The following is a 25,279-nucleotide window of genomic DNA, read 5'->3' as shown; positions in this document are numbered from 1 at the left end:
TTATCTTCTAGATGTTTGCAAATTGATTGCTTAATTATTTGCTCCATTATCTTACCTGGTACAGAAGTTAAGCTGACTGGTCTGTAATTCCCTGGGTTGCCTTTATTTCCCTTTTTATAGATAGGCAATATATGTGCTCCTTTCAAGTCTTCTGGAATCTCTCCCGTCTTCCATGACTTTGCAAATATAATAGCTATTGGCAACTGAACCTACCCCATTTTCACTGACATTCTCTATGTTCGGCGCCCAAATGCCACCAACCTTCTTGGTGAAAACCAAAACAAAGAAGTCATTATGCACCTCTGCCATTTCCACATTTTCTGTTGTTGTTTTTGTTGTTGAATGTCATTAATTATATTCCTAGACTTTTTTTAACCAGTTTTTTCATAGTTTCCTAACCTCGTCAAATCTTAAAAAAAAAAAAAAAATCCTTTTTTAAATACTTTACGTTGAACACAGTACTGTTCTGTGCCTGGGGGTGGAGGGTAGGGTGCTTTGCCGCTGCCTGACTGTGTACTTCTGGTTCCAAATGAGATGTGTGGTGGATCTGTCAGTTCCTAATTCTGGTGTTCATAACTCTGAGTTTCTACTGTAGATGCTGTTTAACCTTCTCCTTGACTGCTACCATACTGAAAAGTATTTCATCACTGCCTATAAGTATCTACGTTAGCAAGTTTCCTTTCATCCTCTAATAATTGGCCTAAACCTTTTCTAGGATTTCTTTTGTTCTTTATATACGTAATAACCTCCTTTTTGTGATTCTTAGCCCTACCGGGTATGGATTTTGATGTCTTTAACATCCATTATCAATTTCATAACTTCCAATTTGTATTGCTTGCTATTTTCCCTTTTTTTCCATTTGTTATATATTGCTTCCCATGCACCCACCCCAAAAATTGCTGCCTTCACTTTGCCCCTGAAATGGGCTTTTAGCACTTTCTTGACTGTGGACATGTGACTTTTTAACTATCTAATAAACTCTTCTTAAAGGACTCTCAATTTTTCATTCATTTTTTCTGTCTAAATTTTTGCTCCAAATCAGTTTTGCTGATAATTTCCCTGTGCTCCGAGGAATTAGCCTTTTTAAAACATTAAGTATATATAGATGTTAGTGGCTGGGAATTGTTCTCTTTTTGTCCATTTGAATGTAATCAGTTGCATTCTTTATTTTGCTCTCCTCTATCATATGCCCTGTTCTAAGTCTCTTCTTTAAACTAAACATTCACAGATTTTTCAGTCAAACAATTTATAGGGAATGAATGACCAAAACTGAGCACATGTCCAGAGCAGGTTATTCTCCATCCCATACCTCAGGCATCCAGACATTGTCTTTGTTTTAGGCACTATTGTGAATGAGCAGGTGTTTCCTTGGAGCTTCTATCAACAAAAATATAAGAATGGTCATACTGAGTCAGACCAAAGATCTATCCAGCCCAGTATCCTGTCTACCAACAGTAGCCAATGCCAGGTGCCCCAGAGGGAGTGAACCTAACAGGTAATGATCAACTGATCTCTCTCCTGCCATCCAGCTGCATCCTCTGACAAACAGAGGGTAGGTACAAAATTCCTTACCCATCCATAAGAGCCTTTGGTGAGGGACCTTGTCAAAGGCTTTCTGGAAATCTAAGTACACTAATTTCACATTTGAGTTCTTTCAGAACTCTTCGGTGATGCCATCTGGTCCCGATGACTTGTTACTGTTACACTTCTCAATTAATTCCAAAACCTCCTGTAGTGACGCTTCAATCTGTGAGAATTCCTCAGATTTGTCACCTAGAAAAGATGGCTCAGGTTTGGGAATCTTTGGGAATGACACCCGGGTCTTTTCCCTGAGCTGTGCTTTAGTTGGGATGTTTTCCCTGCCACATGTCTTGGCAAAGATTTGGGGTATTTTTTCCCACTCTCAGATGTGGAGCAACTGAGTGAATGGGGAACTCCCTACAGCATGGACTCTCTAGCCTGGGTTTCATTGCATTAAGGAACAATGATGGATAACCAGTATTCACACTCGTGTTTCCTGCTGGTGCCTATTAAGATTTCCCATATCAAGATGTGTAGGAATTATTGACATGTGGTGCACCAGAGCATATGGAATTGGCATTAGTAGGGTCAGTTCTTCATAATTTATTTCTCTGAATAATGAAAATGTCATTTTTCAGTTTGTGAAGAGCGACCAATCTGCTTCCCCCATGAGAACAGCCCCCAGTAGTGCATGTAGTGTCTCATATTAACATTGTCTCCCCATCCAGGAATTTGTACTGCGACCATCATCCTAGAGCTTGGGCACAAAAGGAAGTGAGAGGAACATATAGTACATGCAGGAGACACTGTTCTGCCTCAGAGTTGAACACCTTCTCCCCTACTCCATGTCAGATTCCAACACAACCGACTTCACCAACCCCTCCACCTTCATCCTGCTGGGCATTCCTGGCCTGGAGATGGTCCACGTCTGGATCTCCATCCCCTTCTCCACCGTATACGCCATAGCCATCTTGGGGAACTTCGTTATTCTGTTCATTGTAAAGATGGAGCCGAGCCTCCATGGGCCCATGTACTATTTCCTCTGCATGCTGGCCGTCACTGACTTGGTTCTGTCCACATCGATCCTGCCCAAAACACTGAGCATCTTCTGGTTCAATTCCAGAGAGATCGATTTCAGTGCCTGCCTCACCCAGCTGTACTTCATTCACTCTTTCTTAGTCATAGAGTCTGGGATCCTAGTGGCCATGGCTTTGGATCGTTTCGTGGCCATCTGCAATCCACTGAGACATTCCACCATCCTGACAAACCTCATGGTGGCCAAGATTGGCCTGGCTGTGATGCTGCGTGGTGGCATAATCGTACTGCCCTATCTCCTCCTGGCGAGGCGGTGGCCATATTGCAGAACCAACATCATCCCCAACACGCACTGCAAGCACATGGCCGTGGTGAAGCTGGCCTGCGCCGACATCCGCGTCAATACATACTACGGCCTCTCTGTGGTATTCTCTGTGATCTGTGTGGATGTGTTTCTTATTGCTATGTCCTATACTCAGATCCTCAGGGCCATCTTCAGCCTCCCCACAAAGGATGCCCGGCTCAAGGCTTTTGGGACCTGCGGCTCCCACCTCTGTGTCATCTTAATCTTTTATGTCTCAGCTCTCTTCTCCACTCTCATGCACCGGTTTGGCCACAATGTTTCCCTGCATTTCCACGTGCTGATTTCCAGCGGGTACCTCCTGGTGCCCCCCATGCTAAACCCCATCATTTACGGGGTAAGGACCAAACAGATCAGAAGCAGGGTGCTCCGGCTCTTTGCTCATAAAGGGACCTAAAATTTTCTCCTGTTGCTCTGGCTCTCAGACCGAGGTCTGTGCAGAGCTGGCTGGTGACATGGTGCTGGGCCCCCTTCCCTGAAGTACTGACTGGACAGTCAAAGTGACATTAAAGCCTTTTCTGGCCTTACTATGCTGAGTCAGTGTGACAAACTGGGGAATCAGTGTACGTAGAACTCACTGTGTTGCCACCTTTCTAGTTGCTCGTAACTGGATCCTGGAGGCCCCAAATATTCCCTCAAAGCCCCACCCAGTTTTGCCTCTTTTTCTCCAAAGCTCTGCCTGTCACTCTCTCCTCTCCACCCCTCCCTCATCACTTGGTGGATCAGCTCTAACTTCCTCCTCCCTAGTCCTCCCCAGCTGGGCTCCCTGTGCTCTGGGGTTGGAAGGGGGGCTGCTACAGCCTGACAAGGAGCCTGCAGTGAGGGCAGCGTGGACACAGGTCTGGGCCTGATAGGCCAGTCTGGAGCAAAGAGGGAAGCCAGGAAGCTGTATAAAAGCAACTGAGGGTTCGGAGCAGGGCTGTGTGGCAGGTGGGCAAGATTGTGCATCATACAGCTTGTGGGCTACATAGTCTTGAGGACAGAGACCATTGTGTGGCTTATTTCTTTAGCTTTTAGTTCCCTTTTTCTCCTCCTGGTTGGGGACCTGTAGCAGGGTCCCTGCAATGGGGATGGGCTGGGAGCCCTTTGCCCTGAGCCAGGACTCGGGGGCAGGGCAAGGAATGAGCTTTGAAGCTTGGAAGACAACAGATGAGAGAGGCAGAAGGACAAGCCCCTGTGTTAGCTGGGGAGTGGGATGCTCGGCAGAGGCCAGGGTGGCTTTGGTAGCTGTCATGGAGGGAAATAAGCTGGCTACTTATACACGTACATGGCACCCTATCAAGAACTACGGGGCACCCATTTCCTAGGGCTTGAAGCTGAACGGTGAAGGTGAGCCTAACATATTCTCTGCATGATGCTTTTTATCACTGAATTTAGAAGCTCATTAGCTAGGCTGCTAGGCAGTGCATAGAGGCCAATGATAAGAACATAAGAACGACTGTACTGGGTCAGACCAAAGGTCCATCCAACCCAGTATCCTGTCTACCGACAGTGGCCAACGCCAGGTGCCCCAGAGAGAATGAACAGAGCAGGTCATCAGCAAGTGATCCATCCCTTGTCACCCATTCCCAGCCTCTGGCAAACAGAGGCTAACGACGCCATCCCTTCCAATGTGCTGCAAGGAACTAAACCAGTGCACCATGTGACTTCCACCCACTGAGGAGCTGGTGTAAGTGCTGCAGCCCCACTGAAATCAGGGGAGAGCCCCTCACTAGAGAATCCAGTGGACAGAGAGCACCAGGCCTCTGTGCTGCTGCATGGACCACACGAGCCAGATCTGAGAGCGACTAAGCAAGGGTTTGGCAGCTAGGGACTTGTGGATTATGTTCCCGGCTCAGGACACTCCCCTTCCTGCTGCCTCAGTTTCTCCATCTGTAAAAAGTGGATACCCCCTGCAAGTAGTGAGTGTCAGTGGTTTCCATATGTCACCATGTCTCAATGGGACACAGCTGAGGATGCCAATTTCAGGACAAACTGCTGAGAAACAGGGCACATGCACCCCAGACTGGTGGTTATTCTATCATTAGATTATACCAAGCCAGCAACAAATGTAAATTTCTGTCTCACCAGTCCAGTGTTCACTGGAACAGGCTCTGGGGTTGGGCCATGGATGAGGGGCTCATGGCTAGGGCAGAGGGTTGGGGTGCAGAGGTGTGAGGGCTTTGGCTGGGGGGGTGAGTCCTGAGGTAGGGCCAGAGATGAGGAGCACACGGCTGGGGCAGATGGTTGGGTGTATGGGGTGATGGCTCGGGCTGTGGGTGCGGGCTCTGGGGTCGGAGTGGGGATGAGGCATTTGGGGTTCAGGAAGGTGCTCTGGGGCTATGTCAGGGACAGAGGACTCCCCCGCAGCTCTCCCGCCCCACAGCAGCACCTAGGCTGGGGGAAAGAAGATGGTTTTTCCCCACGACAGCAGCTCTGGGCCTGGGGCCAGAGGATAGGCACCCCTCCCCCAGCAGGTCCAGGCCGGGGCTGAGTTCAGGACAGGGGAAGGGCACCTTGGCCGCAGAAGGGTCCAGGCCAGGCCATCCTGGCAGGTCCCCCAGGAGGGTTCGCTGAGCACCTGAGTGGTGCTAAGAAGGCTGCTGCATAGCCATTGTGCAGCTCACAGGGAACTGCACTGGTTAACTACAAGCCAAAAATGCAGCCTCCTGAGGCATCCCAGCCTTTGGCTCACCACCTGGACACCGGACTCCATGATGAGCATTTAGTGAAAACCAATTTCACCACATATCGGGTCCTTCCAATCCCAAGAGCTCAGCCACATAGCCAGGCCATGTATAACTCAGATCTTACCTAATGGTCACGCTGCTCCCAATCCTCCTCTGCCCTGTGTGTGGAATTTTACTGTCCCGAAAAAAGCCCACTGCCTCTGTTTGTGGAAAGTTATTGGCCCAAGATGGAGTCCATGGTCACATGAGCATGTCACATGTCCTCACTCGCTTTGATGACTCACAGGGGCAGCCGTTGCCTGTATTTTTGCTGAGTGTATTTCTTCTATGGCCCATTGTGAGAGATAACTGTCCTTGATGGGCCATCAACATGTAGTTGTGTGGCCTTAATTTAAATTCTACCTGGTAGGTGTTACACATGAGCACAACCCATGTGTAAGATATCAGTACAGTGCCAATAATCAGAGCATCAGACAAAAAGGTGATATCATAGAATCATAGAATCATAGAATATCAGGGTTGGAAGGGACCCCAGAAGGTCATCTAGTCCAACCCCCTGCTCAAAGCAGGACCAATTCCCAGTTAAATCATCCCAGCCAGGGCTTTGTCAAGCCTGACCTTAAAAACCTCTAAGGAAGGAGATTCTACCACCTCCCTAGGTAACGCATTCCAGTGTTTCACCACCCTCTTAGTGAAAAAGTTTTTCCTAATATCCAATCTAAACCTCCCCCACTGCAACTTGAGACCATTACTTCTCGTTCTGTCATCTGCTACCATTGAGAACAGTCTAGAGCCATCCTCTTTGGAACCCCCTTTCAGGTAGTTGAAAGCAGCTATCAAATCCCCCCTCATTCTTCTCTTCTGCAGGCTAAACAATCCCAGCTCCCTCAGCCTCTCCTCATAACTCATGTGTTCCAGTCCCCTAATCATTTTTGTTGCCCTTCGCTGGACTCTCTCCAATTTATCCACATCCTTCTTGAAGTGTGGGGCCCAAAACTGGACACAGGACTCCAGATGAGGCCTCACCAATGTCGAATAGAGGGGAACAATCACATCCCTCGATCTGCTCGCTATGCCCCTACTTATACATCCCAAAATGCCGTTGGTCTTCTTGGCAACAAGGGCACATTGCTGACTCATATCCAGCTTCTCATCCACTGTCACCCCTAGGTCCTTTTCTGCAGAACTGCTGCCTAGCCATTCGGTCCCTAGTCTGTAGCTGTGCATTGGGTTCTTCCGTCCTAAGTGCAGGACCCTGCACTTATCCTTATTGAACCTCATCAGATTCCTTTTGGCCCAATCTTCCAATTGGTCTAGGTCCTTCTGTATCCTATCCCTCCCCTCCAGCGTATCTACCACTCCTCCCAGTTTAGTATCATCCGCAAATTTGCTGAGAGTGCAATCCACACCATCCTCCAGATCATTTATGAAGATATTGAATAAAACCGGCCCCAGGACCGACCCTTGGGGCACTCCACTTGATACCGGCTGCCAACTAGACATGGAGCCATTGATCACTACCCGTTGAGCCCGACAATTTAGCCAGCTTTCTACCCACCTTATAGTGCATTCATCCAGCCCATACTTCCTTAACTTGCTGACAAGAATACTATGGGAGACCGTGTCAAAAGCTTTGCTAAAGTCAAGAAACAATACATCCACTGCTTTCCCTTCATCCACAGAACCAGTAATCTCATCATAAAAGGCAATTAGATTAGTCAGGCATGACCTTCCCTTGGTGAATCCATGCTGGCTGTTCCTGATCACTTTCCTCTCATGCAAGTGCTTCAGGATTGATTCTTTGAGGACCTGCTCCATGATTTTTCCAGGGACTGAGGTGAGGCTGACTGGCCTGTAGTTCCCAGGATCTTCCTTCTTCCCTTTTTTAAAGATTGGCACTACATTAGCCTTTTTCCAGTCATCCGGGACTTCCCCGGTTCGCCACGAGTTTTCAAAGATAATGGCCAGTGGCTCTGCAATCACAGCCGCCAATTTCTTCAGCACTCTCGGATGCAACTCGTCCGGCCCCATGGACTTGTGCACGTCCAGCTTTTCTAAATAGTCCCTAACCGCCTCTATCTCCACAGAGGGCTGGCCATCTCTTCCGCATTTTGTGATGCCCAGCGCAGCAGTCTGGGAGCTGACCTTGTTAGTGAAAACAGAGGCAAAAAAAGCATTGAGTACATTAGCTTTTTCCACATCCTCTGTCACTAGATTGCCTCCCTCATTCAGTAAGGGGCCCACACATTCCTTGGCTTTCTTCTTGTTGCCAACATACCTGAAGAAACCCTTCTTGTTACTCTTGACATCTCTGGCTAGCTGCAGCTCCAGGTGCGATTTGGCCCTCCTGATAACATTCCTACATACCCGAGCAATATTTTTATACTCTTCCCTGGTCATATGTCCAACCTTCCACTTCTTGTAAGCTTCTTTTTTATGTTTAAGATCCGCTAGGATTTCACCATTAAGCCAAGTTGGTCGCCTGCCATATTTACTATTCTTTCGACTCATCGGGATGGTTTGTCCCTGTAACCTCAACAGGGATTCCTTGAAATACAGCCAGCTCTCCTGGACTCCTTTCCCCTTCAAGTTAGTCCCCCAGGGGATCCTGGCCATCCGTTCCCTGAGGGAGTCGAAGTCTGCTTTCCTGAAGTCCAGGGTCCGTATCCTGCTGCTTACCTTTGTTCCCTGCGTCAGGATCCTGAACTCAACCAACTCATGGTCACTGCCTCCCAGATTCCCATCCACTTTTGCTTCCCCCACTAATTCTACCCGGTTTGTGAGCAGCAGGTCAAGAAAAGCACCCCCCCTAGTTGGCTCCTCTAGCACTTGCGCCAGGAAATTGTCCCCTACGCTTTCCAAAAACTTCCTGGATTGTCTATGCACCGCTGTATTGCTCTCCCAGCAGATATCAGGAAAATTAAAGTCACCCATGAGAATCAGGGCATGCGATCTAGTAGCTTCCGTGAGCTGCCGGAAGAAAGCCTCATCCACCTCATCCCCCTGGTCCGGTGGTCTATAGCAGACTCCCACCACTACATCACTCTTGTTGCACACACTTCTAAACTTAATCCAGAGACACTCAGGTTTTTCTGCAGTTTCGTACCAGAGCTCTGAGCAGTCATACTGCTCCCTTACATACAGTGCTACTCCCCCACCTTTTCTGCCCTGCCTGTCCTTCCTGAACAGTTTATAACCATCCATGACAGTACTCCAGTCATATGAGTTATCCCACCAAGTCTCTGTTATTCCGATCACGTCATAGTTCCTTGACATCACCAGGACCTCCAGTTCTCCCTGCTTGTTTCCAAGGCTTTGTGCATTTGTATATAAGCACTTGAGATAACCTGTTGATCGCCCCTCATTCCCAGTATGAGGCAGGAGCCCTCCCCTCACAGACATTCCTGCCTGTGCTTCCTCCCGGTATCCCGCTTTCCCACTTACCTCAGGGCTTTGGTCTCCTTCCCCCGGTGAACCTAGTTTAAAGCCCTCCTCACTAGGTTAGCCAGCCTGCTGGCAAAGATGCTCTTCCCTCTCTTCGTAAGATGGAGCCCGTCTCTACCCAGCACTCCTCCTTCATGGAACACCATCCCATGGTCAAAGAAACCAAAGCCTTCTCTCCGACACCATCTGCGTAGCCATTCGTTGACTTCCACGATTCGACGCTCCCTACCTAGGCCTTTTCCTTCCACGGGGAGGATGGACGAGAACACCACTTGCGCCTCCAACTCCTTTATTCTTCTTCCTAGAGCCACATAGTCCGCAGTGATCCGCTCAAGGTCATTCTTGGCAGTATCATTGGTGCCCACGTGGAGAAGCAGGAAGGGGTAGTGATCCGAGGGCTTGATGAGTCTCGGCATATATGTATGTAAATAGCATAGTCTTACTTAGAAAACAGTAACTCACCCAAGGGTTCTGAAGGAACACAAATGTGACATTGCAGAACTACTAACTGTGGTTTATAACCTATCATTTAAATCAGCTTCTGTACCAAATGACTGGAGGATAGCTAATGTGATGCACATTTTTAAAAAGGGCTCCAGAGGTAATCCCCGCAATTACAAGCCAGTAAGCCTGACGTCTGTACCGAGTAAACTGGCTGAAACTTTAATAAAGAACAAAATTGTCAGACACATAGACGAACATATTTTGTAGGGGGAGGAGTCATCATGGTTTTTGTAAAAGGAAAATCATGCCTCACTAGAATTCTTTGAGGGGGTCACCAAGCCTCCGGACAGGGAAATCCAGCAGTGCAAGGCTGCCCCAGGAACTCAATGAGCTCAGTCTCTTAACAAGGAGAAGGTTATGGAGTGATGTGATTGCATTCTATCAGCACTTATAATTGGGAACAGAAACTTGATAACAGTGGGCTCTTAAAGCTAGCAGGCAAAGATCTAACAAGTGTCAGTGGCTGGGCGTTGAAGGCAGAGAAATTCAGATTAGAGACAAAGTGGAAATTTTTAACACTGGGGGGTAACTGACCATTGGAAGAGTTTAGCAAGAATTGTGGTATGTCTCCTTCACTGGCCACGTTTCAATCAAGATGGTACTTCTTAGCCTTAACAGTTAGTCCTGCCTCCCTTCTGCGCTCAAAGACTTTTTGTAAATGTTCCAGGTGTTCTGCCCAGGAATCCAAAAAGATGGCCACATCTTCAAGGTAGGCGACTGCAGATTCTCCCAATCCTGCTAGGAGACCACCTACAAGTTTTTGGAAGGTGGCGGGTGTATTCCGCAGCCCGAAAGGGAACACATTAAATTCATACTTCCCGACATGTCTGATGAAGGCTGACCTTTCCTTGGCAGATTCACCTAGCTGTACTTTTCAGTACCCCTTTGGTTAACTCTAAGGTAGAGATGAACTGAGCCCGTCCCAGTTTCTCCAATACCTCGTCTGTGCATGGCATTGGATTAGTTGTCTGGGCCAGTTACAGCATTTAGCTTATGGTAGTCCACGCAAAAACATATCTCCCCATCTGGTTTGGGAACTAGAACCACTGGAGATGCCCATGCACTGCCGGAGGGGAGGATTACCCCCATCTGGAGCATATCCTGGATCTCCCGGTCTATAGCAGTTTTAGCTTGAGGAGACACCCGGTAAGGTTGGACTTTAAGTGGGCGAGCATTACCTGTGTCAATGGAGTGGTATGCCCGTTCAGTCAGTCCTGGGGTGGCTGAGAACGTCGGCGCATAGCTAGTGCACAGCTCCTTGATCTGCTGTCGCTGCATACGCCCAAGGGTCATGGAGAGGTTCACCTCTTCCAAGCCACCAGCACTGTTCCCTTCGTAGTAGACACCTTCAGGCCACTCAGTGTAATCTCTTCTCTGGGCTGTAAACTGTCAAACCTTTAATTCTCTGGAATAAAAGGGCTTTAGAGAATTAATATGGTACACCTTAGGCTTTCGGTTTGAGGTGGGGGATGCTAGGAGATAATTAACAGCTCCCAGGCGCATTTGGACCGTGAATGGTCCTTTCCACGGTGCGTCCATTTTATGGGTCTGGAGTGCCTTTAAGACCATGACCTGGTCTGCTACCTTGAAGGAAGGCTCTCTGGCATGTTTATCATACCAGCCTTTTTGCTCTTCCTGAGCCTCTTTTAGGTTTTCTTTAGCAAGGGCTAAAAAGGTTTGGAGGGTGTTTTGAAGGTTGGTTACAAACTCCAGAATATTAGTTCCTGGAGAAGGCGTAAACCCCTCCCATTGCTGCTTCACCATCTGTAATGGCCCCTTAACCTTGCACCCATACACAAGTTCAAAAGGTGAAAACCCTAAACTGGGATATGGTACAGCTCTGTAGGCAAAGTGCAACTTCTGCAACACTAGGTCCCAATCATTGGAGTGCTCGTTTATGAATTTACATATCATGGCCCCCAAAGTTCCATTAAACTTCTCCACCAGGCCATTTGTTTGATGGTGCTAAGGGGTGGCAACCAAGTGATTTACCCCATGAGCTTCCCAAAGGCTTTCCATAGTTCCTGCCAGGAAATTAGTCCCTGCATCTGTAAGGATGTCAGAGGGCCAACCTCCCCTGGCCAAAATGTCTGTTAATGCCTGGCACACACTTTTATCCCTGGTGTTGCTTAGAGCTACTCGCTGAAATGGAACCTCAATGATGGGGAGTGGCTGGAGAGGGGCTTTGACCTCGTCTTGATTATTTTCCCACTCTTTGGCAACCTCACAAGAATGGACATAAGGAGAAACGTCCTTGCCCATTCCCTCCCAGTGAGAGAGGGATACCCCAGGTTGCTGGGACGGAGGGGTCAGCTGTCCCACAGTCCTGCTTGCACCCCAGGGATCCCATCCCAGGAGTTCTGTCCTTGGGCTAGTCCCAGAAAACACAGGGACATTCAAAAGAACCTCTGTATGGGCAGGTTGTTCAAAGCCCAGTGGACTGGCTGGTGATGGCTTGTAGAAAACAACCAAGTTCTCGAACGTTCACCTCTCACTTTTAAAGAACTCTTTCCTCCTTTCTTTATACAGGGAGCAGACTCCCTATGGCAAAACAGATTTTGATCTGCTCTTCCCATTCTCAAGTGGCTCTAGTGTTCAAACTGCTTGCCCTGCTCGAACCCACGCAATGTGCCTTGCTTAGGTGGCTAGCAGCTGTTGCACAGTGAGGGGGCGAGAACAGGGTGTGATGCTGTATGATTGAATATGACCGTTTTTATCACTGTTGCTACCAGGGTTATATAATTGCAACAAAGGTTTTACAAATTATGTCCTGTCAGGTGTCAATGGGAAAGTTATGATTTGCTAAGTACGATTCTCCTGTGTATCTGAATGTATCATCCTTGTGTCCGATGTTGTTCATATTGGTGATGTACTAGAATGGTCTTTGTTTGGGACAGTAATATTCCAAGCACAGGGCAGAGAATATAAAAGGACCCCCGAAACATATCTGTATTGTCTTCATTTCTCTGCACTGGATTTCTAACAAGGAAGCTCTGAACAAGGACTAATAACCCCCAGACTGCTATGGTTCCTTCTAGAGAGACTTTTGTAAGCTAGCAGTTTATTCCATCACTGCTATGACGCTGATCTCTGAAACCTGAAAAACCCCTAGGATGGATCTGATCTAATAACCATTTATAACTCTTCTTATTTTCTTTTATTATCAAACCTTTAGTTTTCAATTGCTACAGGGATGGCAGAAGTGATCTTATTGGGTAAGATCTGAGTTATAGATTGACCTGCAAAAGTGGCTGGTCTCTTTGGATGAGAAGGACTCGCTATGTGGTGGAAATTGGTTTTCACTGACTGCTCCTCCTGGAGTCCAGTGTCCGGGTGGTGAGCCAAGGGCTGGGATGTGTGTAGTTAACCGGTGCAGTGAGACAGAAGTTTATGTCTCTTACTATCTTGATTTAATGTAATCATAGAATAACCATGTCAAGGTTCCTCCCCCACTCTGAACTCTAGGGTACAGATGTGGGGACCTGCATGAAAAACCTCCTAAGCTTATCTTTACCAGCTTAGGTCAAAACTTCCCCAAGGTACAAAATATTACCCCTTGGACAGGCCGCTACCACCACCAAACTAATACTGGTTACTGGGGAAGAGCTGTTTGGACGCGTCCTTCCCCCCAAAATACTTCCCAAAACCCTGCACCCCACTTCCTGGACAAGGTTTGGTAAAAAGCCTCACCAATTTGCCTAGGTGACTACAGACCCAGACCCTTGGATCTTAAGAACAATGAACAATCCTCCCAACACTTGTACCCCCCCTTTCCTGGGAAATGTTGGATAAAAAGCCTCACCAATTTGCATAGGTGACCACAAACCCAAACCCTTGGATCTGAGAACAATGAAAAAGCATTCAGTGTTTTACAAGAAGACTTTTAATAAAAAATAGAAGTAAATAGAAATAAAGAAATCCCCCCTGTAAAATCAGGATGGTAGATATCTTACAGGGTAATTAGATTCAAAAACATAGAGAACCCCTCTAGGCAAAACCTTAAGTTACAAAAAAGATACACAGACAGAAATAGTTATTCTATTCAGCACAATTCTTTTCTCAGCCATTTAAAGAAATCATAATCTAACACATACCTAGCTAGATTACTTACTAAAAGTTCTAAGACTCCATTCCTGTTCTGTCCCCGGCCAAGACAACTACAGACAGACACACAAACCCTTTGTTTCTCTCCCTCCTCCCAGCTTTTGAAAGTATCTTGTCTCCTCATTGGTCATTTTGGTCAGGTGCCAGCGAGGTTACCTTTAGCTTCTTAACCCTTTACAGGTGAGAGGAGCTTTCCCCTGGCCAGGAGGGATTTCAAAGGGGTTTACCCTTCCCTTTATATTTATGACAAACCACCAGCCTCTTTCTCAGCAGTTTGTCCTGAGTTTGGCATCCTCAGCCATGTCCCACTGAAGCACGGTCACACATGGACAGAATTTATTGTTGATGGGTTCTACACACAGTGTTGCTCAGATGGGGAAACTGAGGCAGCAGGAAGGAAAATGTCTGGAGCCAGGAAACGAGCCCAGAGTCCCCAGCTGCCAATCCCTTTTTTAGCGTCTCAGACCTGGCTCGTGTGGTCCATGCATCAGCACAGATTCATGGTGCTGTCCCTCCGTTGGGTTCTCTAGTGCGGGGACCTCCCCTGATTTCAGTGGGGCTGCTCCCACTGACACCAGCTGAGGATTTGGCCCAAGACGTTTAACTAGAGATAAAGCATCTGCAGAGACCAGGGAGCTGGGAGTGAAGCGTCCCAGCTCTTCCCCAGATGCGCTGGTGACCTTGGGCACATTCTCTCTGCATTGAATGGAGATGATCATTTGTTATGTCTAGTGTGCTGCTAACGAAAGGCCCTACCCAGGGCTGCAGAGTCACACACTGCCCTGATGTGGCTCCTTTCAGCACGTCGTTGGCCTGTATGCGCTCTGTAGAGTTCCAGCAGCGTCTGGTCCCTGGTAAACGAGCAAGACAAGGCAGAACCCTGAACTGTGGAGAAACCTGGTTTTGTGTCTGTAGTTTTTAGCTCTTCCTTTAATAAATTATCCCCTTTAAGAAGGATGAAAACTCCACTGATCACAGCACACAAATAGCCCCACTGTTTCTTACAGAACACGGAGGAGCAATGCCGGTTCATGGCCAGAGCACTGGTGCGGGGTGGTGGGGGGAGTCAGCACTCCTGGTTTCTATTCCCAGCTCTGCCACCGACTTATCCCTGGGGATAATGCTGCCGAGCAGCCTAATTAAAGAACTTCCAGATGTAGTGATCAAAAGCATCATGCAGAGCATAAGTTAGACTCAGCTTCACCGTTCAGCTTCTGTGGGTGCTCTGTCGTTCCAGATAAGGTGCCGTGGAAAAGGATGGACAGTGGTAGCTGTGCCATTCATCTCCCTCCGTGTGAGCAACCGCGGCCACCCTGGCCTCTGCCCAGCATCCGCCTTCCCAGCTAACTCAGGGGCTGATCCCTCCACCTCTCTCAGCTGTTGTCTTCCTAGCTTCAAAGCTGATCCCTTACCCTGACCCCGAGGCCTGGCTCAGGGCAAAGGACTCCCAGCCATGCCTACTGTTGGGACTCTGCCAGCTATAGGCTGTTAGGATATAGATATTCAGGCCTGTCTGTAAAGGCCTAAACTCTAAGAATGTAGGTGTATTCTTATCACTTTGTTGCCGGCACCCAGTGCCGAGAGGCTGAACAACAGCTTGAGTGGTTCGTTACCCGGTGTGCTACACCCAATAATCACAACGGGGTGGAGAAGCAGAAAAGTTTATTTGCAGCTGCAAAAAGGTACAGGGAGAATAAAATCTCAAATCCTGCACAACAGAGCAGGAAGTTACACAGGCTTTTATACATCCTTTTTCTCAGCATACTTATCCAGTAGCAAGCTGCCCCAAGTATCCATCTAGCCAGCCAATCCAGTTCCCAGCTAGTTCCCTGATTCTCTGTATCATTTGTTAAACTATACATAAAGCTGCTTTATTCAGCATTGTTCTTCCATATCTCCCCTGTTTGGCCTTGCTTAGTTTCAGGCAGTCTGACTCTGCAACATACTGTTGCAGATTCTCAGCATAACTGCTGTGTGTGCCTCCAGGCGGGGGGGCCAAGGACACTTGGGCCTAGCACACAGAGCTGCTGCGAGTGCCTCCAGGCGGGGGGGGGGGCAAGGACACCGGGGCCTAGTGCGAGGGGGCTTCATCGACACTCGTGGTCTTCCATCCCCTCGAGTTACCTAGTGGCCATGCCCCAGTGTTCCCAACAACTTGGCTAGTTAGAGGTATAAAAGAAAGAATCAAAATCACTGTCTGCCGGTGTAAGGGCCTTCTCTCACTGTGACAGTTTGTGGCCCTGTGCTTAGGCTCAGGCCTTTGGCTAAGCAGCAGAGGCAGCCATAAGCTGGGAAGCGAACGGTCACATCCTCACATTCCAAACTAGTCACATTGAAAGAAGGTGCTATTGGGCTGTCAGGCACTATCAGGACAGGATTGTATTCCTGTCACCTCCAGAGAAAGGGAAGTGCCTAGAAAATGTAAAAGGAAACTTAGTCTGATAGCATCCTGTCTGGCAAGAACTCACTTATCAATAGCTGGGATGTGAAATCCTCACTTCTGTATTGTCTTGTCATTATAGTTCCCACTTTGCTGTTGTTTGTCTGTATAATCTCTGTCTGGTTCTGTGATTGTTCCTGTCTGCTGTATAATTAATTTTGCTGGGTGTAAACTAATTGAGGTGGTGGGATATAATTGGTTACATAATCATGTTACAATATGTTTGGATTGGTTAGTTAAATTTCAGGAAAATGATTGGTTAAGGTATAGCTAAGCTGAACTCAAGTTTTACTATATAATCTGTAGTCAATGAGGAAGTGACTGGGCATGTTGGTGTGGGTGGGGGTGGGCATGTGGTTGTGGGAAATGGGAGCAGGGAATGGGGGTAAGAAAATTGGAATCATGTTTTGCTAAAGGGGGAAATGGGAACAGGGAATGGGAGTAAGGAAGTTGGAATCATGTTTGGCTAAGGGGATGGGAATGGGAACAGGGACACAGGTGTAAGGCTCTGTGGTGTCAGAGCTGGGAAGGGGGACACTAAGGAAGGAAACTGGAATCATGCTTGCTGGAAGTTCACCCCAATAAACATCGAATTGTTTGCACCTTTGGACTTCGGGTATTGTTGCTCTCTGTTCATGCGAGAAGGACCAGGGAAGTAAGTGGGTGAAGGAATAAGCCCCCTAACACAGGCCCCCGGCCAGAAGGAACAAATCATAGAATCATAGAATATCAGGGTTGGAAGGGACCTCAGGAGGTCATCTAGTCCAACCCCCTGCTCAAAGCAGGACCGATCCCCAACTAAATCATCACAGCCAGGGCGTTATCAAGCCAGGCCTTAAATACTTCTAAATAAGGAGATTTAACCACCTCCTTAAGGAATCCATTCCAGTGCTTCACCATCCTCCCAGTGAAATAGTGTTTCCTAATATCCAACTTAGACCTCCCCCACTGCAACTTGAGACTTTTGCTGAAAGCTAAGGAAATGAGCCACAGGATGGTCTCTGCCCTCAGGACTTTGCAGCTGAGCTTTCGGGCCCACATGCTGAATGATGCACAGTCTCGGCTGCCTGCCTCTCAGCCCTGCTCCTAACCCACAGCTGATTTTATATGGTTTCCTAGCTTCCCCCTCTGCTTCGGACTGGCCGGCCTGCTGCATCCTCCCTGCAGGGTCCTTGCCAGCCTGCAGCAGGTCCTGTCCCAGTCCCGGGGCAGAGGGAGCCCAGGCTGGGGAGGAGGAAGATGCAGATGATCCAGCAAGTGGATGGGGTTGGAGAGGAGGGGAGTGAGTCACAGGAGTGGGGCTCTGGGAGAAGATGTTGAGAACAGAGCGGGGCCTTGGGGAATAGGTGGGAGAGGGGAAGCGGCCTTGTGGAAAGAGGTGGGGCAGGGAGCAGGGCCTTGGGTAATAGGCAGGGCTGGGTGTGGGGCCTCAGAGATCCAGTTAAAAGCAATTAGAAAGGTGGTGATCCTATGGGAGAATGAGTTGTACACAAAAAAGATTACTCAGTTTGTTACACTGACACAGCACGGAAATGCCAGGAAAGGGTTTAATGTCACTTTGACTGTCCAGTCAGTGATTCAGAGAAGGGGTCCTAGCACCATTTCACCAGCCAGGTCTGTCCAGATCTTGGTCTGAGAGCCAGAGCACCAGGAGAAAACTTCAGGCCCCTGTATGAGTAAAGAGCCGGAGCAGCCTGTCCCGGATCTGTTTCGTCCTCACCCCATAGATTATGGGGTTTAACATGGGGGGCATGAAGAGGTACACATTGCCAATGAGAACGTGGAAATGCAGGGGCACATTTTGGGCAAATCTGTGCATGAGGGACATGATGAGACTTGGGATGTAAAAGGCTAAAATGACAAAAAGGTGAGAGCCGCAGGTCCCCAAAGTCTTGTCCCACGCATCTTTTGTGGGGAGGATGAAGATGACCCTGAGGATCTGGGTATAGGATACGGCAATAAAAATCCCATCCAGACCCATCACAAAGAATAACACAAAGAGGCCGTAGTAACTACTAACACGGGTGTCGGCGCAGGCCAGGCTCACCATGGCTATGTGTGCGCAGTAGGGCTGGGGGATGACGTTGGTTCTGCAATATGGCCACAGCCTCGCTAGGATGGGAAAGGGCAGTATGACTATGATGCCACGGAGCAGCACGGCCAGGCCGATTTTGGCCACCATGGCGTTTGTCAGGGTGGTGGAATGTCTCAGGGGATGGCAGATGGCCACGTAGCGATCCAGAGCCATGGCTATGAGGATCCCAGACTCCAACACAGATGAGATGAGAATGAAGTACATCTGGGTGAGGCAGGCACTGAAATGGATCTCCCTGGAATTGAACCAGAAGATGCTTAGCATTTTAGGCAGGGTGGATGTGGACAGGACCAGATCAGTGACGGCCAGCATGCAGAGGAAATAGTACATGGGCTCATGGAGGCTTGGTTCCACCTTCACAATGAACAGGATGGTGAAGTTCCCAAAGACGGCTATGACATACATGGTGCAGAAGGGGATGGAGATCCAGACATGGGCCGCCTCCAGCCCAGGAATGCCCAGAAGGATGAAGGTGGAGGGGTTGGTGAAGTGGGTTGTGTTGGAATCTGACATGGAGTAGGGGAGAAGGTGTCCAACTCTGAGGCAGAACAGTGTCTCTTGCATGTAGCATATGTTCCCCTGACTTCCTGTATGTGCCCAGGGTCTAGGGTGATGGTCGCAGCACATATACCTGGATGAAGAGACAATGTGAATATGAGACACTGCATGGAGGCTGTTCTCATGGGGGAAGCAGATTGGTCGCTCTTGACACACTGAAAAATGACATTTTCATTATTCAGAGAAATGAATTATGAAGAACTTACCCTACTAATGCCAATTCCATATTTTATGGTGCTCCCTGATCAATAATTCCTACACTCCATGGTGCGGGAAATCTTACTAAGCACCAGAAGGAAATAGAAGTGTGGATACTGGTTATCCATCAGTGTTCCTTAGGCCTTGTCTACACTACCATGTTTTTTTCGCAAATAAGTAGATTTAGCCAAGGAAACAATGGGGGTGTACACACTGCAAAGCCACTTTCAGTGGTAGAAGTCCTCAGTTTCAGTGTCAGAAAATAACCACCTTGGGAAGAGTTTTATGCAAAAGTTTTGTTGGCAAATTGCCAGTGTAGACACTTTTGCTTGTTTTTATCTCTGTAACTGGATTCCACAAGGCATCCCACATTGCCCATCCTGAGTGCTCTGGTGAACAGTTTCAACTCCTCTCCCCTCCACAGAATCATAGAATCATAGAATATCAGGGTTGGAAGGGACCCCAGAAGGTCATCTAATCCAACCCCCTGCTCAAAGCAGGACCAATTCCCAGTTAAATCATCCCAGCCAGGGCTTTGTCAAGCCTGACCTTAAAAACCTCTAAGGAAGGAGATTCTACCACCTTCCTAGGTAACGCATGCATCTGATGAAGTGAGCTGTAGCTCACGAAAGCTCATGCTCAAATAAATTGGTTAGTCTCTAAGGTGCCACAAGTACTCCTTTTCTTTTTGCGAATACAGACTAACACGGCTGTTACTCTGAAACCTGGCATTCCAGTGTTTCACCACCCTCATAGTGAAAAAGTTTTTCCTAATATCCAATCTAAACCTCCCCCACTGCAACTTGAGACCATTACTCCTTGTTCTGTCATCTGCTACCATTGAGAACAGTCTGGAGCCATCCTCTTTGGAACCCCCTTTCAGGTAGTTGAAAGCAGCTATCAAATCCCCCCTCATTCTTCTCTTCTGCAGACTAAACAATCCCAGCTCCCTCAGCCTCTTCTCATAAGTCATGTGTTCCAGACCCCTAATCATTTTTGTTGCCCTTCGCTGGACTCTCTCCAATTTATCCACATCCTTCTTGTAGTGTGGGGCCCAAAACTGGACACAGTACTCCAGATGAGGCCTCACCAATCCAGGTGAACAGCTTCCGCCCGTCCCTGTTTAAAGTCTCGGAAAAATTGAAATTCCCCTTCCTGTTTGCTGGGTGTGGAGTGCTCACATCACACTTTCCTAGGTGGCCATGGTGGCTCAGAGCTTGGGCCACTGTGGATCTGCTGGATCTGCTCAGTATTTGGGGAGAGGAGGCTGTGCGTTCCCAGATGCACTCCAGCTGTAGGAACGTCAATACCTATGGGGCAGATTTTGTGCAGCTTGTGGGAAAAGAGCTATGATCAGGACACAGCAAGGGGAAGGAGCTGAGGTACGCATACCAGAAGGCAAGGGAGGCAAACAGTATCTGTGGTGATGTGCCACAGACCTGCTGTTTTTCTAGGAAGGTGGATGTTATCCTCAACAGTGACCCATTTCCACCACCAAGAGCCCTGTGGGTACTTCAGTGGGGGTACTCCTGTCAGTGAAGTTAATCCACCTCTCCGAGAGGTGGTAGCTAGGTCGATGAAGAATTCTTTGGTAGACCTCATGCTGTATATACCAGGGTTAGGTTGCTCTAGCTACATCTTTCAGGGGTGTGGTTTTTTTTTCAATTGCAAAAAAGAACAAAAGCAATTTTCATTTGCATTAGTAGAGGCATAGCTTGCCAGTCACGGGGGGGGGGGGGGAGAGTAGCCCTTTTCTTGGTCATGGTGAGGCCTCAGCTGGAGTATTGTGTCCAGTTTGGGTTTCCAATATATAGGAGGGATGTAGAGAAACTGAGAAGGTTCCAAAGGAGAGTGAGAAAGATGATCCACAGGATGGAATGCAAGCCATACGAGCAAAGGCCAAAGGAAAAGGTTATGTTTAGTATGGAAAAGGGAGGATTAAGGGGGGATATGACAACAGTCTTGAGATACTTGAAAGGCTGCCATTAAAGATGCGGAGGAACATAGCCACATAGATCAAGAGGCAATGGGTTCAAACTACAGCATGGCAGATTTAGATTTAATCTCTGATAAACTTCCCAACTGTGAGAACAAGAGGCCAATGGAACTGATGCTCAGGCAGGTAGTGGAAAGTCCTTCACTAGAGGTTTTCAACAGGAGGCTGGATAGTTATCTGTCTTGGATGGTTTAGTCACAACAAATCCTGCATCTTGGCAGGGGGTTAGACTAGCTGATCATTGTAGCCCCCTTGTAATCCTATCACTCTTTGATTCCATGATATAAAAGACCACATGATCTGACGGTCCCTTCTGATTTTGACGCCTATGAATCTATTGATATAGAAAGTAGTTCATGCATTTATATGTATTCTGTCAGACAACACACGAACAAGGGAACATTCGATTACATTGAAAGTCTGAACATAGACAATTCATAAAGGAAAACTGTATATACAACCCATATTTGGCCTGTGGAACTACTTGCCACAGATATTATTGGAGCAAAAAGCTTAGCTGAATGTGATTCACAAATGGATTGGCCATTGGCCATTGCCTGAACTATTTTATATATCAATAAATTCATAGGCTTCAAAATCAGAAGGGACCATCAGATCATCCAGTCTGACCTCCTGGATTACACAGGTGTCATAAATATAAAGGGAAGGGTAAACTCCTTTAAAATCCCTCCTGGCCAGAGGAAAAATCCTCTCACCTGTAAAGGGTTAAGAAGCTAAAGGTAACCTCGCTGGCACCTGACCAGAATGACCAATGAGGAGACAAGATATTTTCAAAAGCTGGGAGGAGGGAGAGAAACAAAGGGTCTGTGTCTATCGGTATGCTGCTTTTGCCGGGGATAGAACAGGAATGGAGTCTAAGAACTTTTAGGAAGTAATCTAGCTAGGTATGTGTTAGATTATGATTTCTTTTAATGGCTTAGAAAAGAGCTGTGCTGAATAGAATGACTATTCCTGTCTGTGTGTCTTTTTTGTAACTTAAGGTTTTGCCTAGAGGGATTCTCTATGTTTTGAATCTAATTCCCCTGAATCTACCCTGTAAGGTATCTACCATCCTGATTTTATAGAGGTGATTCCTTTACTTCTATTTACTTCTATTTCTATTAAAATTCTTCTTGTAAGAAAATGGCATGCTTTTTCATTGTTCTCAGATCCAAGGGTTTGGGTCTGTGGTCACCTATGCAAATTGGTGAGGATTTTTACCAAATCTTTCCCAGGAAGTGGGGTGCAAGGGTTGGGAGGATTTTGGGGGAAAGACCTGTCCAAACTACGTTTCCCAGTAAACCCAGTTAGAGTTTGGTGGTGGCAGTGGATATTCCAAGGACAAAGGATAAAATTAATTTATACCTTGGGGAAGTTTTAACCTAAGCTGGTAAAAGTAAGCTTAGGAGGTTTTCATGCAGGTCCCCACATCTGTACCCTAGAGTTCAGAGTGGGGGAGGAACCTTGACAACAGGGATTTAAATTTCACCCAGTTACCCCAGTACTGAGCCCCATAACTTTTGCTTGAGTAAGACCTGGTCGACACTAGGATTTTATATTCCATTGTCCTCCTGTTCTTACAGTTGGGAAGTTTATCTGAGATTAAATCTAAATCTGCCATGCTGTAGTTCATACCCATTGCCTCTTGATCTACGTGGCAATGTTCCTCCATAGTTTTAATGGCATAGTTAAGTCTGTCAGACACCTTGACTTACAAGACTTCATTTTCAATTGCATATACCTTTACCAGCCATGTACCTGAAATTTGCAAAGCAGGGTGTCTACTTCCGGCTGAATTTAATTTTGAAAGTATCAGGCATAAGAGTTCAGCCCACTTCTAGCATGAAGCTAAGGGAGAAGATGTCTTGCCCATGTTGAACAATTGTCATATTTAAGCACGTGAGGAGCCGTAGCTCCTCCATGCTTTTCAGCAGAGAAAGTCTGGTAACACCCACCCCCCACACCACCCTGTTAACAGCCAAAGCCCTAAATTGCAAGGGGAGGAGGTGGCGGCATCTGTGCATTAACACACAGCTGGACCCTGAGGTTTTTTCTCAGTTCTTACTCCAGACTGGATGTTTTCCTGGATGATCTGCTTGAGGGCTCGTCTACACTTAAAACACAACAGCGGGGATGCCACAGCGCTTCACTGGGACCTGAGCAAACTACGGCCCATGGCCTCCGATTCTGGCCTTGTACTGGACCACGACTAACAACTTTCGTCCTGAAGGATCCACTGTGTGATGGAAATGAAGCCACCTTAGGGCTGGAGCCATCACCGAGGGTCACAGCAAAGAGCAAAAGAGCAAAAGAGGGGCATTTTGGCTCATGGTACTAGTGGAAATTCAGCACCTGTGGCAAGGGGCCTGGGATGTATAGCGGCTGTGCGGAGCAGAAATGAATTCAGACCTATTCTCTATCCCATCATGCATACATTGCACTTGGTTTGTCGAACTGAAAGAGATGGTACCTGTGATTTCTGAGATGGAATTGTCTTTGCTGGGGATCCTCCTCATGTATCCGTGTCCCACACTTCTCTCATCCCAGCATCTGCAGCAACATCCCACACGGAGAGCTGACAGCACTGTGCATTGTTTATTCTATAGCTCTGTGCAGTCCCAGGGGGGTTTGCTCAGCCTCTAGGGGAGAAGCAGCATCTGGATGGAAACAGGCTGGAGACCAGACACTCTCTAGCTCATGTCTCTGTTTCCATGTCTGTACTTCTGTGTTTGTTATTCAGCTTCAACAACAACCAATAATTGTGGGAACTTCCCAAAGGGAGATGAGAACTCTTGGGCTCTCCACTGAGTCAGAGGGGAATTGGCTGCTCTGTGTATTTGTGTATAATTAAAAATTATAGTTGATTACTAAGAAACCTAGGGAAAGTGACTCGGTCTCGTAGGGTCTGATGCTGTCGAAATGCCCAGGAGCGATGGGTAGATAGTCAACAGACGGACCTGGAGAAAGATGACTGAGGGGAGACACGAACGCTTTCTGGAGGCACAAGGGATTTTCGCTACGGTATCAGAGATCAGTAATTCTCATCAGTTACTATTATCACACCACGTAGAACCTTTCTTTGAACAGGAGGACTTGTGGCATCTTAGAGAGTAACACATTTATTTGAGCATAAGCTTTAATGCGCTACAGCTCCTCCTTTCCTTTTTGTGGATACAGACTAACACGGCTGCTACTCTGAAACCTGTCATTGAAGGATCTTCAAAAGAGCTAACAAACGAAAATCACTATGTACACATCCGCATTATATCCATAGCTAAACTGAGGTACAGGGAGACATGACTTGGCCAAAATCAAACAGAGAATGACAGACCCAGGAGTTCTGAGTTCTCTGCCATAAAAATGGTTTCTCCATCAGTAACTGAGGGCATGATAAGTGGGAAATGGACTCATACTGTTGTAGGGCCTGTTCATTGGGGGAGGGGGGGCGACGGACTTCTGTAGGGTGCCACCTGAAACAGCCTGTGAGGTTGTGAAAAGCAGCAAGCCCCTCCAGGTCTTGCACTTACACAGTCATACACAGACAGAGACACACACACCTGAACTTACATGAAAACTTTCACTAGCCACTCGTGAACCAACAAGAGAGAGGCTCCAGCCAGTTCCCCCAGCTCCCCAGCCTAGGTCCTCAGAGCTGTACTGTCTTGCCCTTGTCGGAAGACTGACCAGTGTAAGTTTACTGCCCTGCCCCCTTCCCTCAATGTGGAGAGGACAATTCACCAGCCCCTGTTGCTGAGCAGATTTCCCTTTATACTTCAAATAACACACTGTTTTAGGTAAATAAATAGAAAGCAGATGTACTAAGTTCAGAAAGATGGATTTTAAGTTGTTATAAGTGTAACCCTTGGGGTTTAGAGAACATGGCCCCTTTAAATCTTTTTCCAATTGGGGAGGGGAAGCAGTGAGAGAAAGGAGGGAAACTTGCGGGGGGTGGCTCTGGAGCCCGGGGAGAGAAGGGCTGCAGCTGGGAGGCCCCGGACAAAGGGGAGGAGAGAGAACCTGCCTGAAGCCTGGGAAGGACAGGGCGGCCGATCAGGGACACCCCAGGACAGGAGCCTGAGGAGCACTGTGCCAGGGAGGAATCGCCCGAGAAGGACAGGCCGGAGCTGGACCCAGTATCACTGCTGCCCAGAGCTGCATGGGGCTGTGAGACCTGGGGCTGGTGACTCTGCATTGGGACTAAGGAGGGAGGCTGTAGCTAGTTAAGTGGGGAGGTGGTTGCTCTGGGTGGCTTTGCAGAGAGCAGCAGAAGAGGGCACCGGAGGGGTTTGTTGGGGAAAGTTCACTGGCGCCGAAGACGACCAGGAACACACAAGACTCCCCACTGGCCTGGAAC

General features: G+C 47.8%; 2 protein-coding genes across 2 annotated transcripts; one reads left to right on the top strand and one right to left on the bottom strand.

Moving 5' to 3' along the window:
- Positions 1–2,315: 2,315 nt before the first annotated feature.
- LOC311514573 (olfactory receptor 52E4-like) lies at positions 2,316–3,314 on the top strand (the record flags this gene model as incomplete). Its single annotated transcript, XM_084617141.1, has 1 exon — positions 2,316–3,314. One exon carries the CDS (start codon positions 2,316–2,318, stop codon positions 3,312–3,314), a length of 999 nt encoding a protein of 332 aa, XP_084473267.1.
- A 14,424-nt stretch (positions 3,315–17,738) lies between these two features.
- Positions 17,739–18,686, bottom strand: LOC311514597 (olfactory receptor 52M1-like; the record flags this gene model as incomplete). The annotated part of the gene is made up of 1 exon (XM_084617163.1): positions 17,739–18,686. One exon carries the CDS (start codon positions 18,684–18,686, stop codon positions 17,739–17,741), a length of 948 nt encoding a protein of 315 aa, XP_084473289.1.
- Between the last annotated feature and the right edge of the window lie 6,593 nt (positions 18,687–25,279).

Source organism: Lepidochelys olivacea, assembly GCF_965140295.1.
Source record: "Lepidochelys olivacea isolate rLepOli2 genome assembly, chromosome: 1".
Taxonomy (NCBI): domain Eukaryota; kingdom Metazoa; phylum Chordata; order Testudines; family Cheloniidae; genus Lepidochelys; species Lepidochelys olivacea.
The sequence above is the reverse complement of the archived record's forward strand: the minus strand, read 5'-3'. Positions and strand labels throughout refer to the sequence as shown.